This window comes from Zosterops lateralis (genome assembly GCF_965231275.1).
Source record: "Zosterops lateralis genome assembly, chromosome: 5".
NCBI classification, from domain to species: Eukaryota; Metazoa; Chordata; class Aves; order Passeriformes; family Zosteropidae; genus Zosterops; species Zosterops lateralis.
Genome location: NC_139766.1, coordinates 60,849,262 through 60,870,000, shown reverse-complemented (window position 1 = coordinate 60,870,000; position 20,739 = coordinate 60,849,262). Strand labels below are relative to the sequence as shown.

Below are 20,739 nucleotides of genomic sequence, written 5' to 3'. Positions count from 1 at the left end.
TTAGCCTATGAAACTCTAACAGAGAAAATGCAGTAAGGACAATACAAAACACCAAAATGAGGTCACCCCTATTCAGAAACCTGCCTTTACACATTTGCATAAACTCTGCCACCCAAACCAAAGATATCACACAAAAGAAATATTCAAAGGTTGTGATTCAGCACATAAAATTACCTTGTGGAGAAGAGGAAAGTCAAAAACATGAAGCTCATCTGAACAGAAAATACTGAAAGATAAACAAGCTAAAATTAGACCACAATAGAAATTACCACGTCTATGCCTTTTGTTCCCATTCTACAGGTCAGAAACAAGGCTGGACCAAGTCTAGTCAGAGAAATCCACTGACAGGCAACCTTTAAAGACTGCTTGGAAGAACAATGCAGATCATTCTATCTAGGGAAGCTAGAATTAATGTTATGGCTGCAGAAGCTCTTCCTGGGGTAACTCCTCTGAATCACGTATTTCTTGCACAATGAATGGCAGGAAATAGGACATAGGCTGCACATCTCTTTTAGAAGTTTTGCTTATTGGGTTGACAACATAAAATTTCTGGTTGCTGGGCATTTAGACTTGCTATTTTACAGGAGAAAGCACAGTGTGAGGATGATCCAAATAAATATTCTGAGCCCTGGGTATATTAATCATGATCATTCATGAGGAGAGGAAGAGAAGATCATCATAGATGTTTGAATTCTCTCTGAGACAAGGGCTAATTCCTGGCCTGGGCAGTGTGTGTCAGACATTTCCTTCGAGCTCAGTCAGCTCTGTAAGTGCAAGGAGTTGTGAGCATCCTAAGGGGGGCTCTTCTCTCTGCCAGTTCTGCTGACACCCACAGGGGCTCTGGGGGGCACAGAGGCCTCCCTTGGACTGCAGAGATACCAGGAGAAGCCAGTGGCTTCCACGAGTAGCTGCAGAGACCAAATGTCACCCCAGAACACGGGGACTCCCCACAAGGCTGGAGGAGAGACCCCGTGACGCGGACAGGCCTTTTCTGAGTTTGTGGGGTTTGAGGGAAAGGCTTTTACTTGCAGCAGAATCTGGGGTGGGTCCTCTTCCTATTCCTTGCAAAACTGGTGAATGCAATAAGGTTGGCATGCCTCATAGGGCAGTGCAAGTCAAGACAATGCATTTGATTTTGACCTCAGTTTACAACTGGGAAATATGGCAGGGATACTAGCTATTATCAGTGACATTTTATATTCTCCTACATACATTTCCTAGAATGTATAAATGTCATCTCAGCATGCACTTAATTCCTCCTTCGTGAACTAAGGGAGCAATCCATTGTTCCTGAATTACAATTTTTTCTCCAACTAAGTACAATAATTTAATATGCACAGAAAAAACCAATCCCTTATTACACATAATTCTGTAAAGCAATAAACATGTGTTGCTACCAATTATTCCTTGTGAATATTTTGCCGTGGCTCGAATATTAGCATAAAAATTACATAAAAACATTAATCAGCAGAATAACAAACTCAGTTTCACCTCAAACTCCTCGTGCTAATTTCATTCCTAGTGTAACACAATACAAGCATTCACCCAACACATCCAATGGTGATACAGAAACTTTTTCTAGAATACAACATGCATACCCATCTCTAAAACTTCCTTGGCTATTGGTTTTATAAATAATCCATAAAAAACACCCCACCCAACTGTCTAATATGTTCCAAGCAGTTCCAATGCTTGTGTTAATGTTTTGACTAAGAAATTCCAGTTATGCACAATGGCAATGAACACGTAGATATGATTTTCAGTGTATTCCACAGCAAATGGTACATTTCATTCTGCACGGCACAAGTACAGAGTTGTCTTGAAGAGAAATAAAGGCCAAGGCAACAGAAACAAACACTGTACATCAGCTGTTCTAGGAAGAATATGCCTTTTTTAAATAAAAAAGAAACTCTTTTTTTCCCCAAAGTAGTAGTCAGCAGAGTAACATAAAATTACTTCATTCTGAGTTTCTCTGCATGTTAAGTCCAAGTAGAAAATCTCTGTGCCATTTTCTTTTTGCTGACAACTCTACACTGATTTAAGTGCAAGGTCCTTCTTGGGTGCCAGTGCAAAGAAGTATTTATTCCATTTCAAAAAAAGCTCCATAGCATTGCTCCCTACTTCTTTGCTTTCAGAATGAAACATTGATATAGTACCATTTATAATTACGGGTGTTATTTGACACAGGTATAGTGTTTCATAATCCAAAAAAAATGCCACAAACAGGACAGAATTAAGATCTGATGCACAAAAGGCAGGGGCAAATTTCCTACTGGCTTTAGTAGAGGTCAGATTTTTAGAAGATACATTATTTTTATTAGACAGAAGCATATGCAGACAGACACCTCAAAGTAGGTGATGGACTGATTCCTTGAAATCTAACAGTTTTAGAGTATGAGATGTGATTTATGTTGAGGTATATTGTAGTTACCTCTCCTCCATGCAAATTGAAACTCCTGTCTGTGGACAGTCTGAAGCAAGATGGGAATTCCCTGCTGGGAGAGGAGACAGTGCCTCTACAGCACTGCCTTTCCCTGGGAGGGAGGGATCTGCAAGAGTGTTTTCAGCTGATGGCAAGGATACCAGCAGCCTATTCTCACGTGGATGTTATTTAAGGCTGAATGACTTGAGTGCTTCTAAAACAAACTCTAAGAAACGTGCTCATCCACAGAAACAGATCAACACGTTCAGACTCTCAACCAGTTTCTTTATGATATGCTAAGGAGAAACAGTTTAAAAATTATAACAGTGCTTCTGAGTAACAGCTTAACCCCAAATCTTTCCTTGCTTGTTTGGAATGTGCCATCCGTGTATTTTATGGCTGTTTAATAACAAAGAAGCCAAAATGAGAATGCCAATAAATGTTTCTAAAGTACTACTATGCTCTTTCAGAAATGAAGGACCACAGAGCAACCTCAGTCACACCTAAACAGCAGAGTTCATTCCTCTCTAAAAGCTTACTTGATCCCCTAAATGCATCCAGCTCCTCCTAAGAAGTTTAGCAATTTGGTTTACCAGATGCTTTAGAAGTTTTAACACCATGTCAGTACCCCCACAGCTTCCCCATTACATGTAGCTCATTACAGACCTGACACACACACAAAAAGAGCCACTTTAAGGCTGAACTTACTTATGAACACGATTATAATCAAGCTAAATTTATCCAGGTCAATATTTGGATTGGCGAAAGTATCGCAGAAGGTTGTGTAGATGATCATGAGGAGCACACAGCTGCTGATAGCACCAAATGGAGGCTTCTTCCTTTCAAGCCAGTCCTTGATGTACCTTCGGACAATCTGAAACACAGAAACCAACAGGTTGCCTCTTTTCAAAGATGCAGGGAGCCAAGTTGGGCATCACAAAGTGAATCTGACAGCGGAAAGACACAAAGAGAAGAGAGTAATTTGGATGACGGCCACAGTGGATTTCAAAGCTTCCCTGCCACACAACTCTTCTTCTGGGGAATTTAACATTTGTAGTGCAACTTCCACTGGGCGTCCATAATGAGAGTATATTTTCAAGTACATTCAAATCCATCCTTAATCATGCCAAATGTTCTTTGCTAGCTGTCACTGAGACATGCCCATTAAGCCTCCCCAAAGTTTATCTCCTCTGCTGATACTAATGGATGTATGTAATTATCACAGTCCCCTTTGCATCAACAGACAATTCCAAGTGCAACTTTGGGAATCTTAAAAATCTGACATCTTCAGGAATTTCATGACGGTAGATAATCGAAAGTGATCCATGGAACATTTTAATATTTAAATAGCTAGCGATGCACCAGAAGTTTTTAATTAAATTATAACTCAAGCTTGAAAAGCAAAAGTGCATGTGTTGTGGGAGTTTAAATAATTCAAACTCTGAATATCTGGAGTTTTTGTAAATCCAAAGACAAATGCCATTTGCACGCTTTTAGAATACCAGAATTAACACATGAAAACAAGGAAACCCACTGTACTTAGCGGAACTTTTGCACTTTCAGGAAATGGAATATGAAGCAGTTTTTCAAGAATTTTTTAGAAACTACTATAAATTTTAAAGCAATCTCAACTTTCAAATTATGTGAATACCACAGCGCTAAGCCTCAGCAGATACAATGCATCTATTTTAGTCCTGCCTGGGGAGTCACTTTTAGTTTTTCTGTTTACTTTATATGGTTTGAAAAAACTTTTTAAAGCTTTTATCATACAGCTGCAACTTGTGTTAATTTTTCAGCAATCGCATTATCTTGCCTAATTTCTCCTGAGGCCTCCTGATGTTCTCTGTTACCACACTCTTTTGGAAATCACAGTCCAGGATCCTGAAGCCCTTCTGCCAAAGGGCTCCAAAGGTATCTCATGATCTTCCCTTAGTGGTGCCATTAGCAAACATCACCACCATTGGTTTAATAACACAGAAAATCTTAGAGGTATTCAGGATATTAGGGCATCATCATCAATGCTACCATAGGACCCTTTCACACAACAAATGCCAAAGCCAAGGGATCAAGTTGCTCTCATTTTTCCTCAAGGCTCTCAGTTTTCCTCACTGCTCTCCTGGCTTGTTTGCAAGCCTCTCAGCAGGGAAGTTCTGAGAGCAGCTATCCCAGTCATCACAGCAATGAGACTCCATCAGGACACACACTAAAACTTTGGCATGTGGGCTCCATGCCAAGCTGAGCAGGCTGAAGATCAGCACTCACCTCCCAGCACTTGTGGGCTTCCTGCTGATGAAAAATAACAAATTTGCAGGAAAATATCTAAGGGAATGCTCAACACCCTGCTGAAAACACTGAACTTTAAAATGTCACACTTGCCAGATGTTAAAGAGAGAAAATAACAAAAAATATGAGGCCAGACTTCTGAAAGAGCCTCCACTGGAGCTCCTTTAGCTACTGGGTAGGAATAAGACACTGCATTGCTGAAAGAGAAACAAGACATGCAGGGAGCAATGTGAAAGACATCTAATAGGAAGTTCAGATTAGTCTAAGTCTGAGCAAATTTGGGACTCTAATCATCAGAAGCAAAAAAGCAAAGTCTTTCACTTCTAAAGTGAGTGGGTTTTTAAAGAAAGTTTAAAAAAAATCCTATTATCCCTTAAATTGTCACACTGGGGAAGAAGAAAAACTACTTAAGGCCATCTATTAATTTATGGTCCTTCCAGAAGATTTATACTGAAAGTAACGAGATGTTGAAAAGTAAAGTGATGGTTCATTATTTCACGGTACAATTTCTAGTAGAAGTATTTAATACAAAAACTATAACCCTGTGCTTGTTCAGGCTCTAATTATAACAGACATGACAATAACAACATAATACACATAATTTATCCTTGACTGACATAGGAGAGAAATAAAAAAAACATTATAAAATGAAACTGCAATTATTTCCTCATAATCTTCAATTGAGTGATCCCTACTTTAAATATCCACCTCTACCTAGCCTGGAATTTTTGTGACTCAACAACCATAAATAGCAGTACAATTTCTTACTGCACACTGTATTTTTTAAAAAAATTACATAGTCAGACCCTGAAGAACTAAATTGTGGCTCCAGGAAATCATCTAATCAACCCAGTGTCGTGCTAAATATGCACAAAACCCAGACAAAATACATCTTCTCTAACACAGATTCCCTTACATTTTGATCTTCTCACAAGGTTCAACACGATCTCTAATTTCAGAGGTCAATTCAGCCTATAATCACTGATTCAAGGTAACCTAAATTCTTGTATAACTTCAGGGGAGAAATATAACCCTACAGAAGCTCATGTCAGCTGATTCACTTTGACTGAAAAACAATCCATTTGTTATTCATGCCTGGCAGAGTTGCTCCAGGACAAGGATGCTTTGAAAGCTTTTTAATTCTTAACCCAATTCTATAACTTTTCAGGGTAAACATAGAACTACAAAAAACAAAATTGTGAATATTTGTAGCGAAATAACGATAAATGCCACAAATACAATAAAGACAACACACATTCAAAGGCTGGGCTGAGATACTAAAGCTTCATTGGTCTGAAATGCAGCAAAAGTTAACACAGTCAGCTTTGACTGTTAATATGAACCACTGGTATCCAAAAATAGATGCATCACACTGATGGAAAAGAGCAAAAAGGGGATGTATTGGGTTTTGTGGCAAGGTTTGGTAGCAGAGCAGGGGACAGGGGTGGCTTCTGGGAGAAGCTGGCAGAAGCTTCCCTAATGACTGATGGAGCCAGTGCCAGCCAGCTCCAAGATAGATCCATCCCTGGCCAAGGCTGAGCTCAGCAGTGATGCTGGGAGTGATGCACTGTAAAGATTTTCCTGCAGATTCAAATGCCAGCCCCAAAGAGCAGGGAAAGGCTGAGCCAGAGGTTGCACATGAAATAACATGAAGGGGAATCCTACAGTTTAATGGAGAAAACAGCGGGAGAGAAGCAAAACTTCATACTAGGTGATATTTTATAAATAACCTGGATGATGAAAGGTGCTGATAAACTCACAGAAAAGTTAGACAATAAAAGAACATAAATGTGCCCAGCAGGCAACCACCTCCTGAAGACTACATCCTGGCAATCTCCAAAGGTTTTGGAAAGGCATCAGCTCAAATTTGCTTCAAAACACAGTTTCAGGCTCAAACTTTCCTCTTGCCCAGGATTTAATTTTTAACAACAAAGAAATGTAATTACACTTGAATTAACAGTAGTGTCCCCATTTCAATTTAGTTCTTCTACCAGAATAGTTATATCCACAGTATTTTTCCTACAGACTGCTCTGTATCCTGCCATAACCTCCTTGTCTAAACACCAACCTCCCTAAGCAAACGGGCTCACTGCTCATATGCTTATTTCACTTAACTTGGGCAAAGAAACATGATCTGCCATTCCAGGAAAGCAGGTAAATAATGCTCATCTCTTATTAGATCACACATGAAAATAGCAGAAGGTGTGTTACAGAAAAACAATTCACTTCTCTAATTGTACCTTCAAAACAGTCACATTGTATGCCCAGAGAAATCTGTCAGTAAAATACAGCGAGACTGTTTCCACCTGTCTGCCCAAGTGCTGGACACACAAGGAAAAAAATGCAATGAACAGTGTAATTCATTAATGTTCATTATTAATTGAACTAAATAGGGCAAGGAGCTACTCCCCCGCCCCTTATATAGAATGGAATATTTTCTGACATTAGTCATACAGTACATCTCCTAAAAATTACATAGCTCTGCTTATTTGTTTATTAAACCCAAGAAATGAAAAAAAAAAAAAAAACAAACCCCAAACAAATAACAACCCCCCAACAAAAAACAAACAAAACCATAAAAAACCAAAACAAACCAAAAAATCAATCCCCTCCCCCAAAAAAACACACAAAAAAACCCAAACCAAACCAAACCAAAAAAACCACAAAACAAACCAACCAACCAACCAACCAAACAAACCCAACAAAAACCACCAAACACCCAAACAAACAACCCAAGCCCAAAAACCCCCAATGGAATAGATAGGAAGTCACCTTTTCTGTTTCCATTATACACAAGAGTCTCTTGATACCTACATCATTATGTAAAATAGATTTTTCCTTATTCTACCAACTTCTACTAACTCTTTTGGACTTCTTTTTTAACAGAATTTACAGTGGTTTTACTGCACTTCTGCTCCTTTTGTTTATTGTGCATTGGTATGTTCTTCTAAATACCTGGGAAAAACACCTGGGGCTTTACCATCCCAGCAAGGAAACACAAGTCACCTTTTCCTTGTGTTAAAACACTTGAGTAAACAAGCTCAAACTACTGGATTATCACCACACCTAAATGCAGCATTTACCTAATTTTTCTTCCAAGGTAAGATTCCTAAGTCATTCTTAATTAATATTATTACTACCTGTAGCAACAGACTTTTGCAATGAACTTAAAATTGTAAAATTTTCTTTTGAAAATCTTTGAGTCAGGCTAGATATTTTCAACAGTCCAGTAATTTTTCCGTATTTCTTCTTAGATAGTGATGGCAAACCAAGAAAGACAATTGCATGGAATATTGGGAACTATGTCAGGGAAGCCTGTAAGACATGAAAGGTGAGAAAAATGGGAAGAAAATCAACTACGATGACAGCCGCTGTAAAAACCAGTATAAAGAATCAGATCCTGGAATGGAAGAGAGATTAACTGGGTTGTAGAAATTAAATAAGATGCTAAGATGGACATCCTTCAATGATTTCTACAGCATAACCAGCCTCCATATATACAAGGTCTGCATGCCAGTTCAACTGCACAGACCCTTTTACACAGCAAAACTTCCACCACTTCAGCCAGACCTGATAATTTTGGAGGGATTTTACCTGTGTGAAGGCATATATTCCCACCTGTTCCCGAGTACTGCTGTAAATTTTCAGACTTTGTGATGGTTCACCTGCTTCCCAAGGACATCAACAAATGTCAAATCTATCCTTATGCTACAGAGTGTGCAATCTAATGTTTGTTTTCTGAACATTTCTTTTTCTGAAGGTGGGGTGGAAAAAAGCCATTTTTGCAATCTGAGGGAAAAAAAAAATCTCTTTCTACAATCATCTTGTTTTTTTTTCCTCTCAACTTACCAAACTCCCCTAAAAGCTATCTTACTCCATTATGTCAGTCAGCTTACTCCCAAGAGGTAGCTCCCAATATGTGTACACCTTTAAAGCAAGGTTTATAAAAACCTCATGAGGCCATTTTCAAAATTAACTTTCACAGTTTCACAGGGTAATTTATAACTGCTGCTTTAAAACCTTATAAACAGGTATAACACAGTAAAAATGTGAAGGGTGCCTGCAGCAGCAGTATGTTTCCTTCATATTTTGCCTTCTGTGGAAATAAGGCTGTGTTACCTGTCTGTGTCAGGTATTAGTAGGGAGTCAACTATGCTCTGAAAGCTGTTTATCTGCTTTTTTGGTCCTCTGCAAGAAGCTCCTAGGAGAGCTCATCTCCCAGGGTACCTCTCCTCCCTGCAGCTCCCCTGGACTTTGAAGAGAATCAGGGCTACTTCCGTACTACTTACAAGAACAGTAAGATTTGACACTGTTCCCCCATTTTTTTTGATAATTTTTTTTGTTTCCCACACCGTAGTTAAATAGTTCCTTCTACTCCCTATCAACTGCCACCTACCTTCCCCCTTTCCATTTCTCATTCTTTAAAAATAAATACCTTGCTAAGCGTTTTAGTTTCAATTTCACTTACAACTTGTATTGCAACATAGCACCCTTTTAGACTTGTGTTTATAAGCACAGCTCCCAAATGCTGATAGGGCTCCTCTGGAACATTTTGGGCAACGATGCAGAAGGCACTTAAAATCCTTTACTTGTAGGACATCAAGAGTTTTTTTGTGTGTGACTAGATTCAGTGAGGATTTCTGTACACCGGGTTTCATTTTATAGATTTGAGAAGAAGAACTATACAGAATCATAACATTAATTTTAGCTTTAGTTAAGGTCTGTTTAATGTGAAGTGCCCACTTTATACTGGCAGACAAATCACCAATGGGGCAACTAGAGAATGCATGAATGATAATGTACAGACAAGCTTTTTATTATTTATTCATAGAAAACAGTGGGTTTTGGTGTGCTGCTTTGAAAAATGTTCAAACTAGTAGAATATAATGAAAGCACGGTGAAAATTCTATTTCATTAACATTTAATCATAAATCACTCTTTAATATAAAACATAAAATAAAAGTCTGTCATAAGCACTTAGGTGTAGGGAATGGAGAAAGTCTGCAAAAAGGGGGAAGGAAACATTGCAGTGGGTTTCACTGTTCCTGTTATCTGTCACTTCAGAAGGAAAAAATAAGCAAAGAAACAACAGTCTCCAGCTAAATCTCACAACTGGCCATGATGAAACTGCTTGGATACTTCTCAAAATCTTACGTTTTGATGACTAAAAGTATTACTAATATCTATGGACAGGGGAACAATGATCGTAGGAAAATCACAACAGCTCGAGAGCAGCAATCTTACCCAGGACTCTGCTACCCAGATAAAAAATAATCAGAACTTCAAGCTGCCAGAGCAGATTCAAAAATCTTTTCCACGAAATATCTATTACCATGTTTACTGTATAACAAGTATTCTCAGATTCCCCTCAGAGGTATACAAGAGTGATGCACAAATAACAAGCTCTTACCCACTACAGATCTTCAAGGCTTATAGTAAATTAGATCTTTATAAAATAGTATAGATTGTGTCCCTTCCCGAGACCTCTTGTCAGAGGGGTCTTATTCGTTACTCTACAAATACAAATGCAATATTATACTATCAATACTGATTTGAGTAACATCAGCCTGTCAATTAGCAGAACATGTCTGTAGACACTAAGGGCACAGACTACAATATTTTTTTGGTTCAGACAATCTGCACATCTCTGACAAAGAACAGAGGGATTCTTCTTATTGAGGACCATCTATCAATCAATGCTATCTGTGAGGCTCAGTGCCTTTCTGATAACACGGTATCTTCTTCCTCCTTTAACAGCTCTTTCTTTCCCTAAAGAATGGGCCACCATCTGAGCACAGCCTGTACCTGCAGCCCTTTAGAAATTTCAATGTCAGCAGCTAGAAGAGCATGTTTGACTCCTGCCAAGAGTAGTCCTAAAAAGCTAAAAAAAATGTTCAAAAACCAGTAGAAAATAAGCATCAATTACACTACTGTGACTTCTTTCTCCCAGTCATCATCAAAAATTCTGACAAGCCAGTCAAGCAACCAAATTTCTTGATCTGTTTTGCCATAAAGCAAACAAAAAGCCCCAAACAAAACAAATCTAAAAGCACCTTCTTATCTGCTTTGCTTATATCCCAGGGGCTGCTCAAAAAGCCAGCTCTGCACCTGCTCAGGAAATGAGCATTTAGGCAACACAGGTTTTCCCAGAGGCAAGATTTTTTTAAAGGAAAATAAAGCTCTTGGAGAACGCTTCCTTTAAGCAGCTTCCTCTGTTTTACACTGATGTGGTTTGAGCATAAAGGCCCTGTTGATCACAGATGAGTTAGGAAGGCTGAGGAGAAGCAATCCTCCAAGCAGGCAAGTTTCAAGCCTGGGATTTTTTTCTTTCCCAATCAAGCTCTTTGTTAGCAGGTAACCTTACCAGGCATTTGTCCACTGACTTTTCTGCTGAACACTATGGCTGCAAGTGGTGAAAAATTGATGTGGGCATGAAATTATAAATTAAAATTAATTGTTGATGGTATCATTCAGGAATGGTGGGCCATTATCTCCTAACACATCTGGAACCCCAGAGTGAGTGACCTGTGATTAACTAACATGTCCCTGTGCCACATGAAGGGCAAGGAGACCTATCACAGGATCTCTTGGTATCAGTCCTTTTCTTGCTTACTGTCTTCCCTGACTCCTGCCCATTACTTCTGGATATCCACCTTCATAAATGGCTTCTATTCCTATCTGGGCAGGTTGGTTTACCTTTGTACAGCTCTACTTAATCAAGACAATCAATGTAAATGACTGGCATTTCTGATGTGTAGCTTTCATTAGCATTTCTTCTCTTCTACATCCTCTGAACAGATATGGTCAAGTGTAGTAACTTCAGAAACAAAGTCTTTATGCTTAGAGGAACATGAGCTACCTCTGTTGACCTTTCACTTCCAAAAACTTCTTCAAACTCTTTAAAGAAGAATCATCCTATTTCTTGTTGAAGTGTATTTATAAAAGCCCAAACTATGAATTTGTCATTGAGTTACACAAGCTTTAAGATTCTCTTTTTTTTCTTTCAGTCTTTATCAGAACTCCTAAATCCCATCTCAGTTAAGTCTCATCACAATTCTGATTTTGATGTTGTGATCACACAGAGCATTTAGCTCATATGCCTACTGCTCAGTTCATGACAGTCAGCCTTATCACTTCTTACAGCTGAAAGAACACTCCAACTCCACCAATTAGCTCACATATCAATTTCTTATAACATCTTTGCAAAGTAACATTTCATTATATTTACAGATGAAAGTTCTCTTGAAATTTTGCCATCACTTTGTCCAGCAATCTACCATCATCTTTGGGCTTATTACATAGCAGCACAGATGCTGATACTCCGTGGCTGTAGGGCACTTTATTGCTAAATCTGCTGCTGTGCACTTGTTTCCTAGAAATTTCCACCCAAGGCTTCCAACTAACAGCTTCCAGTGCTTGGACCTTTCAGAAGAGGATTCAAGTACTTCTGCTTGTCTGCTTTTGGTGGACACTTAATTTTGATGAGGTATGAATGCAATACAGAGGTAGGTTAATCAGCAACCCTTTGTCCTAATTAATAAGGAAGCTCTTTGGCATTTAATTAAAAGCATGAGAGCAGTTCCATGGCCTTCAGGGACACAGAGCTAATGTCCATTTTCCAGATGATATGGTTGCAGAGAAGTTACACGGGTGCTGATGCTGATGACTACTGTAATGCTTATCATGCTCATCCCTTTATTAGACTTCAATGTGTGCTTTTAATCAAAAGAAACTTCAAAAGGAATTTGTTAATTTTCAGTACATGCTGGTTTTGGAATGTGCAATGATAGTTTGATACAAGACTGATTGACTGTCCTGTGTAGCACAGGCAATGACAGATATTCTTAAACTTGTCCAGGATGCTCCTTTATAGCCTCTGCTTTCATTTGCCTGTATTTTAACCATGCCTTCCATTTCAAAGTCTGCTTTAGACAGACTTCTGACAAAATTCAAAAGGTTCCAACTGAACCCAGAGTTCAACTGGATGCTAGAATGAGCTGCAAATCCCACTGATATTCCCTCTGTGCATTCTGAATGTCTGAGAACAACGAATACTTACAAGTAAGTAAAAATTAGACTTAAGGTGTTTTAGTGTCCAAGAACAGTGACAACAGTTATGACAACTTTTGGTATTACTATTGTGGTTTCCCACCATGACATGGGAGAAAAAAATAACTCATATTAACATTTGTGAACAAACAGATGCTACAGAGACAAGGATCACAGAAAGCCTTATATATGCAATTAGCATTTTTTACACTCAGTAGAAGTTTTCTATCACATGCCATGAAAAATAAAGCTTTATGTGAACATATGAACAATGAGTATAAAATTAAATGTTGAATAACATTTCACAAATATCTTCTGCCCAGTGTAACATGATAGAGAAGTCATGTAAAAATAGTTTGCAGTTGTGCAACTCAACCCCTTATTGCAAAGCATAAGCAAAATGGCTCGGGCAGCCTTAATTTTATGATTTCTTAACTTGTGACCGCTTAGCCTTTATATGTTTATTAATGCTGAGATTTTTTTATTCCCGTAATTATTAGTAGATACTACATGGGGAGGAAGGACTTCCTTCACCCCCAGGCAAAGGGCATGTGACAAAAGGATTGTGTAGTATTCTCAAAGCTCATTTGTATGGGGCTGGAATTTCTCATAGCCTGGGCTGCCATTTCTCCCACTTTATGTTCACGAGCTCCCTCCTTGCTCTGCAGCAGCGTATGTTTGTGGTGGTGAGGGACAGATGCTCAATCTCAACAAAGATCAATGTGGCTCCAGGGAGCACTGTAGCATCTTTTCCCTGATATTAGACTTCACTATCCTGAGGCTGTTCCTCTGTGGCAGCTTATCAGGTTGCCAGTCTGTCTTTCAGATAGCTCTCTTTATCTTGTTTTTTTAAATAAGAATGTATATTTAAAAGACATACCTGTCCAATAATAAGAGGGACTACAACAGTCATAAACAGCTGCGAGAATATGGATGTAAAAGGCACAGAGGAGGATGATCCAAGCTACAAAATAAAGATATACCATTAACATTGCACTTTTTCTCAGTATCTGCAAATTTCATACATAGATATCACACATTATTATGCATTTCATTTTACACATAAAAACTGGGAACTATGTGCACTGGAAGTAGCTGCACACATGTTTAATAGTTAAGTCACAATAAAGCATTTGGTGTTCCACAAAAGAGAACTAAACCAATCTCTGATTATTTTATAACCTAGGGTAATATTTCCATCAATATTCATTTAATTGAAAAACCTGCTACACATATATGCCAAGTAAATTATATAAGCATTTGTAGGATGATAGTCTAAAGAGACAGGGAGTGAATCCTCCTAACTAAACAGTTAGCTTGACTTACTTTACCATTTATACAAACATCAAGCAACAGAAGTCAGTGTAGTTACTTCAATAAATAAATGAAAATAATGAAATAGTGAAGACAACATTCACATGCTTTATTTCAGTGCTGTTAAAAAAAAGATCTAATGGAAGTATAGAACTATTCTTTTGTTAAGAATACTAAACCAACAGGCTTAATCCTCAAATAGGTGATCTCTCTAACTAAAATTGCAAATGCTAGAAGTATTTTTTAAGATGCAGGTCGAAAACAGGAACACACACAGTCAGTGGGAATTTTGGAACCTGCTTCAGGATGTTTAGGAAAATATACAGTATATTTTACATTCTGACTGGACTTGTTTTAGGCTAGGTAATTGGAAAATTTCCTTTTATGTAATTTAACACCTCTTTAACAGCAATAGAACACACATTAAGAAATGTACACTTAGAAGACTGAATAGCATTGTCAGAGCTCCCACAGACAACCACTTGCTTCACAATGAGGCAAAGGACACAACATTAGGGTTTTCACAGATCCACTCTATTTTATATTTTGCACTTTACTTCAAAGATTCTCAAAATGATAACAGAATACAGAATCTTTTCAGTACCATCTAAATGATGCTGATTTCATAAAACATTCTTACATGCATCATTCTCATAAATTATACTCAGATTGGATTTTTTTTTCACACTTACCTTCCTTTCCAAGCTACCTGCATGACAGACAAGCTGATCATGCAATCTAGTTACTTTCTATAAGCCTGCCTTGAAAAATGAACATATGGCCATACAAACGGGTTTGGTATAAAACAAGATTCTTCATAAATCTGAAGAATGGAAAAATCAGAAATTTTATACAGTGAAGTATTTTACTTTAGGCAGAAATGTAAAACTGCACTGCTTTTTTTGTACCTGTGCATTTGTATATGCACTGCTTGGGAAATGGGCGAACACGCCTGTGGGGGATGTCTCTGGGCAAACTGAGCTTTTGGTGCAGGCAAATGGCATCAGATTTCATATGTCCCTTACTGAATACACTCTGGGTGGAGAGTCTCAGGAGGAGTGTACAGGATCTGGCTGTTTTCTGTGTGTACCTTAACTGGCAACATCAGCTAAGACTCAGTCTGACTGCTTAATAAACTACAGTATCTCGTCACCATCACCTTCAGTAATGTGGGCACATGGGAGGGAGAATTTTCTCTACCACAGCAGAGAATTTTGGTCTGCAGGTAGGGATTAAATGAGCCTAAATTTCCCACGGAGTCAACAGGGAGAAGTAAAAGTTTGCATAGGAAGATTCAGATCATCCACAAGTACCCTAAGTCTGGCAGTGGAGCCACATTCCCAAGGGACACAGAGCACTCTGAGTGTTTCCCTACAGAGAGCACAGACCTCCATCATCCCCCATGCATGATCTCTTTGTTGTTTTAATTCTTTTAAGGAGCTTCTAAAATTTTAAAAAGTTCTTAGATTTTCAAATGGTATTTGGACTTATTTTTACGTGCTGAGGAGCTAAAAGCATTACTTACTGTGTATTCCAGGAAGCCTTTTCAAGTGAAAGTGAAGATTTTTAAACTTTAAAATCTGCCTGAGCCACAGAGGAGTCAATCTAAGCAAGCCAGGACACTTGCACAGCTTCACAGAACTATGACACTTTGGCAGTGACTCCTGTGCTTTTCTATAAAAATGTTGATTGGACTTTGCTCACTACTTTTAAGTTTTATGCTCAGTTGGATGCACAATCAGTTTCTAAGTCAGGAATGAAAAACTATTCAAGAACATAACACACTGCTGAAAAAGGGACAGTCTTGCCAGCTTTTAAAATTAAATTACTTCAAACACAGTGTCTTCAAACTGTTGGGAATTTTTAAGCACTTTGTGACTATAAGGATACATTCTGCTTTGGATGTGGGCCTTTTGTTATTTGTTCTGCTGTGTTTTTTACACCATTACAAACTGAATTAAAAGTACTGATATTATGTCTTCAAACAGACTTCTAAGTGTGTTTCCCTTCTGTATATTTTGACAATCGTTTCAGTGGGCTGTTTTTTATCAAAATCTATCTGTTAGATTATGTCTATCAACCCTTGTATTACCTTAACCTTAAATCTATTTCCTGGGAGATACACAGAAGGTATAGGCTGAAGATAAGGCACGAACTTCCCAATCACACAGAAAAGAAAGACATTTTAACCCAGACTCTGGACACACATTGGCTAACCATGAGGAATCAAAAATACTAAAGAACCCAAAGCTAATGGAAGCACACTTTGATCAGGGCCTCCTCAACATTTGTAGCACGAAAACTCATCAGGTTCACAACTCTAAGTGTCCCATGGACTCTCAGACATTGCCTGGGTTCCAGAGTTCCTTCGAACATATCTTTTGGATATGTTTGCCATGCTTGTTTAGAGAAGGGTGAATTGAGGAACGGAAGAAACAAAAACCTTGATATAATGTTAATAAAATCTTCCTACACACTTACAAAATGCAAATATTCTGTCCAAATGAATAAATAGGATTTTGCTCAGGTTTTAGTTGGATCAAGCTAAGTTCTGTGCTCCATTAGCTGTCACAAAAGTTTTTTTTAGAAACTACCTACCCAGATGATGTGCATTGCACAGAAACTAGTATTATGTTAAAATGGCTGATTATCTTTGGCTGCCCTCCTTGTTATAATAATCTCTATGTCTAAAAATGAATCTTTCTTCAATGGCAAACAGACCTACTGTAAGAACTGGCATTAAAACATCATAAAATCAAACTGCTGATTTATAGCTGAAAAAACCCCACCCCTATCTGACTAGAATGATGTATGGCAGATAAAATGCACGACTTAATGAAAAAGAAATCACAAATTTCATGCCATCATGTTGTCTATGCTTATTCCTTATTGTTCCTAACATTTTTTAAAATTTCTGATATTGTGAAGAGATTGTTACACACCATTCTGGACAGCAGCATTTCAGTTAAAGGTTTAGTAATAAGCCAGCCCTGCTTTAATGGACTCACTATTCAAGAACAGACCCTGAAAATTCTTGATTGGAGAAAGACACTTTTCACTTAAATAATCCAAGTGATTTCAGCAGGGTAACTCAGATATGCAGAAAGATAATTCCAGGCGAATCTTTCCTAACAATTCTGTCACCATGCAGTACTTCAAACCTGACCTGCAGCATTCTTGCTAATTTAGTCCTGGACCTTTCTTCTCAAGAGACTGCCTGTTTTAAAAAACCCCAACAAATAATTTAGTGGGTTTCTTTATGAGCTTGTGGTAGAAACACTAGCTTGTCCTTAATTAAAAGGCTATATTTAACTGGATATGGTAAAAAAAACAAAGAGCAAAACCCAACCTTCCTTGCACAAAAACAAGACAATTCCATCTCCCAGCCTAGACTGCCTCCACAAGCCAGATGCACCATTCTCATCTTTCTGGCTGACCAGGCAGATACCACAGTGGGTGTTCCCATGTCTACACTGCCACAGACTCAAAAGAAACACATCCTCCCAAGTCCCACCAAATTAGAGCCCAGTGACACATGTGCTGCACACATTGTGTCCCCTTTAGAGCAGCCTGTTCTTTGGGGGCAGCTTTTACTCTCCCAGTGCTCTCCTGCAATTATTGTTTCCTCAAGTTGTGCTCTTCACACACCATCAACCAGCTTCAGCCTCACCAGCTGTTGAGCACAGAGGAGGAAGTAAGGCAGGGGTGAAAAGAGGGCAGAGCTGATGGGGAGGGGCACTACTGGCTGCTCTTTTACACAAGATATTCAATTTTAAGCTTTTCTTTTCCACATTTGGGTGGAAAGGTCTGGCTACTCTGACACCCTCTAAATTTTGCATTCAGTGCTGTACTGTCACTGCTTCTGGTTGCTCTCATCCAGCCCAGATCCAGCTGCCTCAGAGGCCTGTCTGGAGTACCCCATGCCCTAATCCCTTTACATGCTGCTGTGGATGGGAGGCCCATTACTAAAAGGCCATGGAGTGCAATGCACTTTTGGAAAAGATGTGAATGGGATCCTGTTCAGTGATGAAGGGTAATGAACAAGAGTTACCAGCTGAACAAAGCCCTCCCTTGCTTTGGACTCTTCCAGAGCCCTTACCCTGACCCAGTCATTGCAGCATGTTACGGTACAACAGAAAAATATCCACATCTCCCTCAGTAAGCCAGAAATGGAAATGCTGTGATGGGAACTGCCATGGGCACTAATGATGCTGAGGCTCTGGGAAGCAGGGAGCACTTGGAAGAGCGCTGATGTGCTCCTGTTGAGTTCCACAGTTCTCTGGATTTCAGGTAGGAGGTCGAAAGAGGTCATTCCTACCCAACACCTGAGCAGAGCTGAGAGGTCACTGGGGTGTCCTTCCCACCCCCCTGATTTACAGGCATGCACATGGACAGCATTCAGACATCTCAGTAAGGCAGACGCTGTGTGAGATACGCCAGCTCTCAGCCACTGACCAAGAGTCATTGACTGGTATGGAAATAATCCACCAGGAATGGGTGGAAGGGAAGGGGAGGCATGCCACTGAGAATGGAGTTTCTAAATAACATGTTTAAATTTAAAAATAATGTCAAAACCTGCAAATTGTCTCTTCCCTCAGAAAGTGGTGAAGGTACAACAGAGATTGCATCCAATGCTTTGGTGGTCATGTATTTTAACAGAGATCTTTCACTATTTTTCTTAAAAATTAAACTTAAGTCCCCAGTTCTGCTCAATAACTAGATATATTTTAGCATATTCTATATGCTTGTGTGGCTGTGGGAGTTGATTTGGCACAAATGAAAATGTATTTATTTGCCTACATACACTCTCCAGTTCTGTTGTCAAATAAAAAAAATAAAATAAATCAAAGTTTCACATTCAGAAGTATGGAAAAGCAAAAGCTGACAATCTTGACTTTTTTTTTTTTTTTTTTTTTTTAATTTCCTGGCTTGGGAAATGAGACTGTATCTTTTGGGTTCCCCCCGTTAAAGTGATCACAGATGCCTAATCCCCTTTGGGTTCCCCTATGACACATTAAATACCAAGCCAATCCAAACACACCTGTGGATTTTAAAGCCTTTTATAGAGCTTTAAAAATAACCATAGGTATTCTTCATCTGAAATACACCAGAGCTACTCTTCCACTTAACTGTGGTGCAGTGATCTGAAAGGTGAATGTACAGAAACAAGATCAAGTTTACAACCCAGAAACACCTAAATGGGAATTAGATTAATACCCTTGGAGAGCTGGGACTTAAAGACTAGCATCCAAAATTTCTGCTGCAAACAAGGGGCTGACTAGCTGGAAAGACACAGATTAGTGAATACAGGGTAGTTAAGAACCATGAATATTATTTATCCATGAAAAAGAAAACTGTGATGTAGCAGAAGAAGTAAGTCAGTTGAGATAGGGGATACTGGAGACATTGCATGAGGCCTGGATAAGCCCTTGGTGAAGGAAATTGCACAACTGTGCAGGATTTGTATTACCTGGGCTGAAGGAGGAATTAAACTGGAGCAGGTGCACAAAACACTTCAGATTAAGGGATTTGTTTTATGAATTTAATGATTAGAAATGCATGGCTTGTTCAGCCTAGCTGACTGAGGGCTGGCAAAGAGAAAGTCAGAGCCAGGGAGATAAATTTCAGAGAAATGCTAACAAGATGTATAACACTGGCAACAACAGCAAATAGATTACACATCTTTAACCAGCACTTACTAGAAATTAGTTTTTGTTTATCAGAGATAGAAGTTTCTAGTACTGCAAGGGTGGAGGGAGAGCAAAAATCCTTATTTTTAGGTTGAATCATGCTCAGTTCTGAGCTGAATTGCACAGCATGAAAAAGAGGTGGATTGGGTGAGTAGAATGGGATTCTCCTGGTGCCCTGGTTCTATGATCCTATTAAAGATGTGTGGTTAACTTCTGCCCGTATTGAAGCAGGTTGTGCACTTGAAATGCTCCCCTAGTTTCATATAGATGCAAATCGCAAGAGCAATAACACATAGAAAACCACTTAGAAAAATCTACAGTATTTTGTGTGTGAATCAGGAACAAGGAAGGTGCCTATTATTCTCTGTTACTTGTTCCAATTTAAATAACAAAGCCATAAATGTGAATGTGAAAAAAAGCAATAAAATTATTAAGTAAATACTTCACAGCAGTCATTGAAAAGTTCTAGTTAATTGTATAGAGTTTGGATCAGATCAGAGAATTTTGTTTTCCCAATGATTAAAGAAGAAAGGAAACAGTGAGGTAAATAACCAGGTAGAAATAATGATGCACTTTAAATCTTCCACATGAATGAGTTGATCTGTTAATAGCTAATGCACTGTGCTGCTCCCCCTCCCTTCCCCCCACAACTGTAATCAGCCTTTTGTCACATACCAGTGAAATCCATTAGCTGCAACTTCCTTATCAACTTCCAAGACTCTCCAGCTACTAAGATATTTGCATATTTAACGATTCATTTGACTGGTATCAACTCTCATTTACCAAGTGCTTGAGAAGAAAATCAAGGCATAGTGTGTAGAAGTTTTGTATGGAAACAAAAAAGTACTGACAGCTCCTTTCAATGCACAGATTTATCTGAATTTATGGGATTGGAGTAGACTTAGTAAAAAATCTGAGAAGCATCAACAACTTTTGGACCCATATTTTAATTTAAAAATTGTGAATACAAGTGAAAGCTCT

The 20,739-nt window shown here is 38.7% G+C and overlaps 1 protein-coding gene across 3 annotated transcripts in view; it reads right to left on the bottom strand.

Annotated features, from left to right (window-relative positions):
• The window catches only part of SLC10A7 (solute carrier family 10 member 7), a gene marked incomplete at its 5' end in the record, with an annotated part of 136,960 nt that overhangs the window by 21,923 nt on the left and 94,298 nt on the right, over window positions 1–20,739 (bottom strand). For all 3 annotated transcript variants that reach the window (XM_083861371.1, XM_083861373.1, XM_083861372.1), the window contains 3 exons: window positions 175–226; window positions 3,131–3,296; window positions 13,635–13,718. In XM_083861371.1, coding sequence (XP_083717497.1) covers window positions 175–226; window positions 3,131–3,296; window positions 13,635–13,718 — 302 coding nt within the window. The remainder of the gene's footprint in view (window positions 1–174; window positions 227–3,130; window positions 3,297–13,634; window positions 13,719–20,739) is intronic.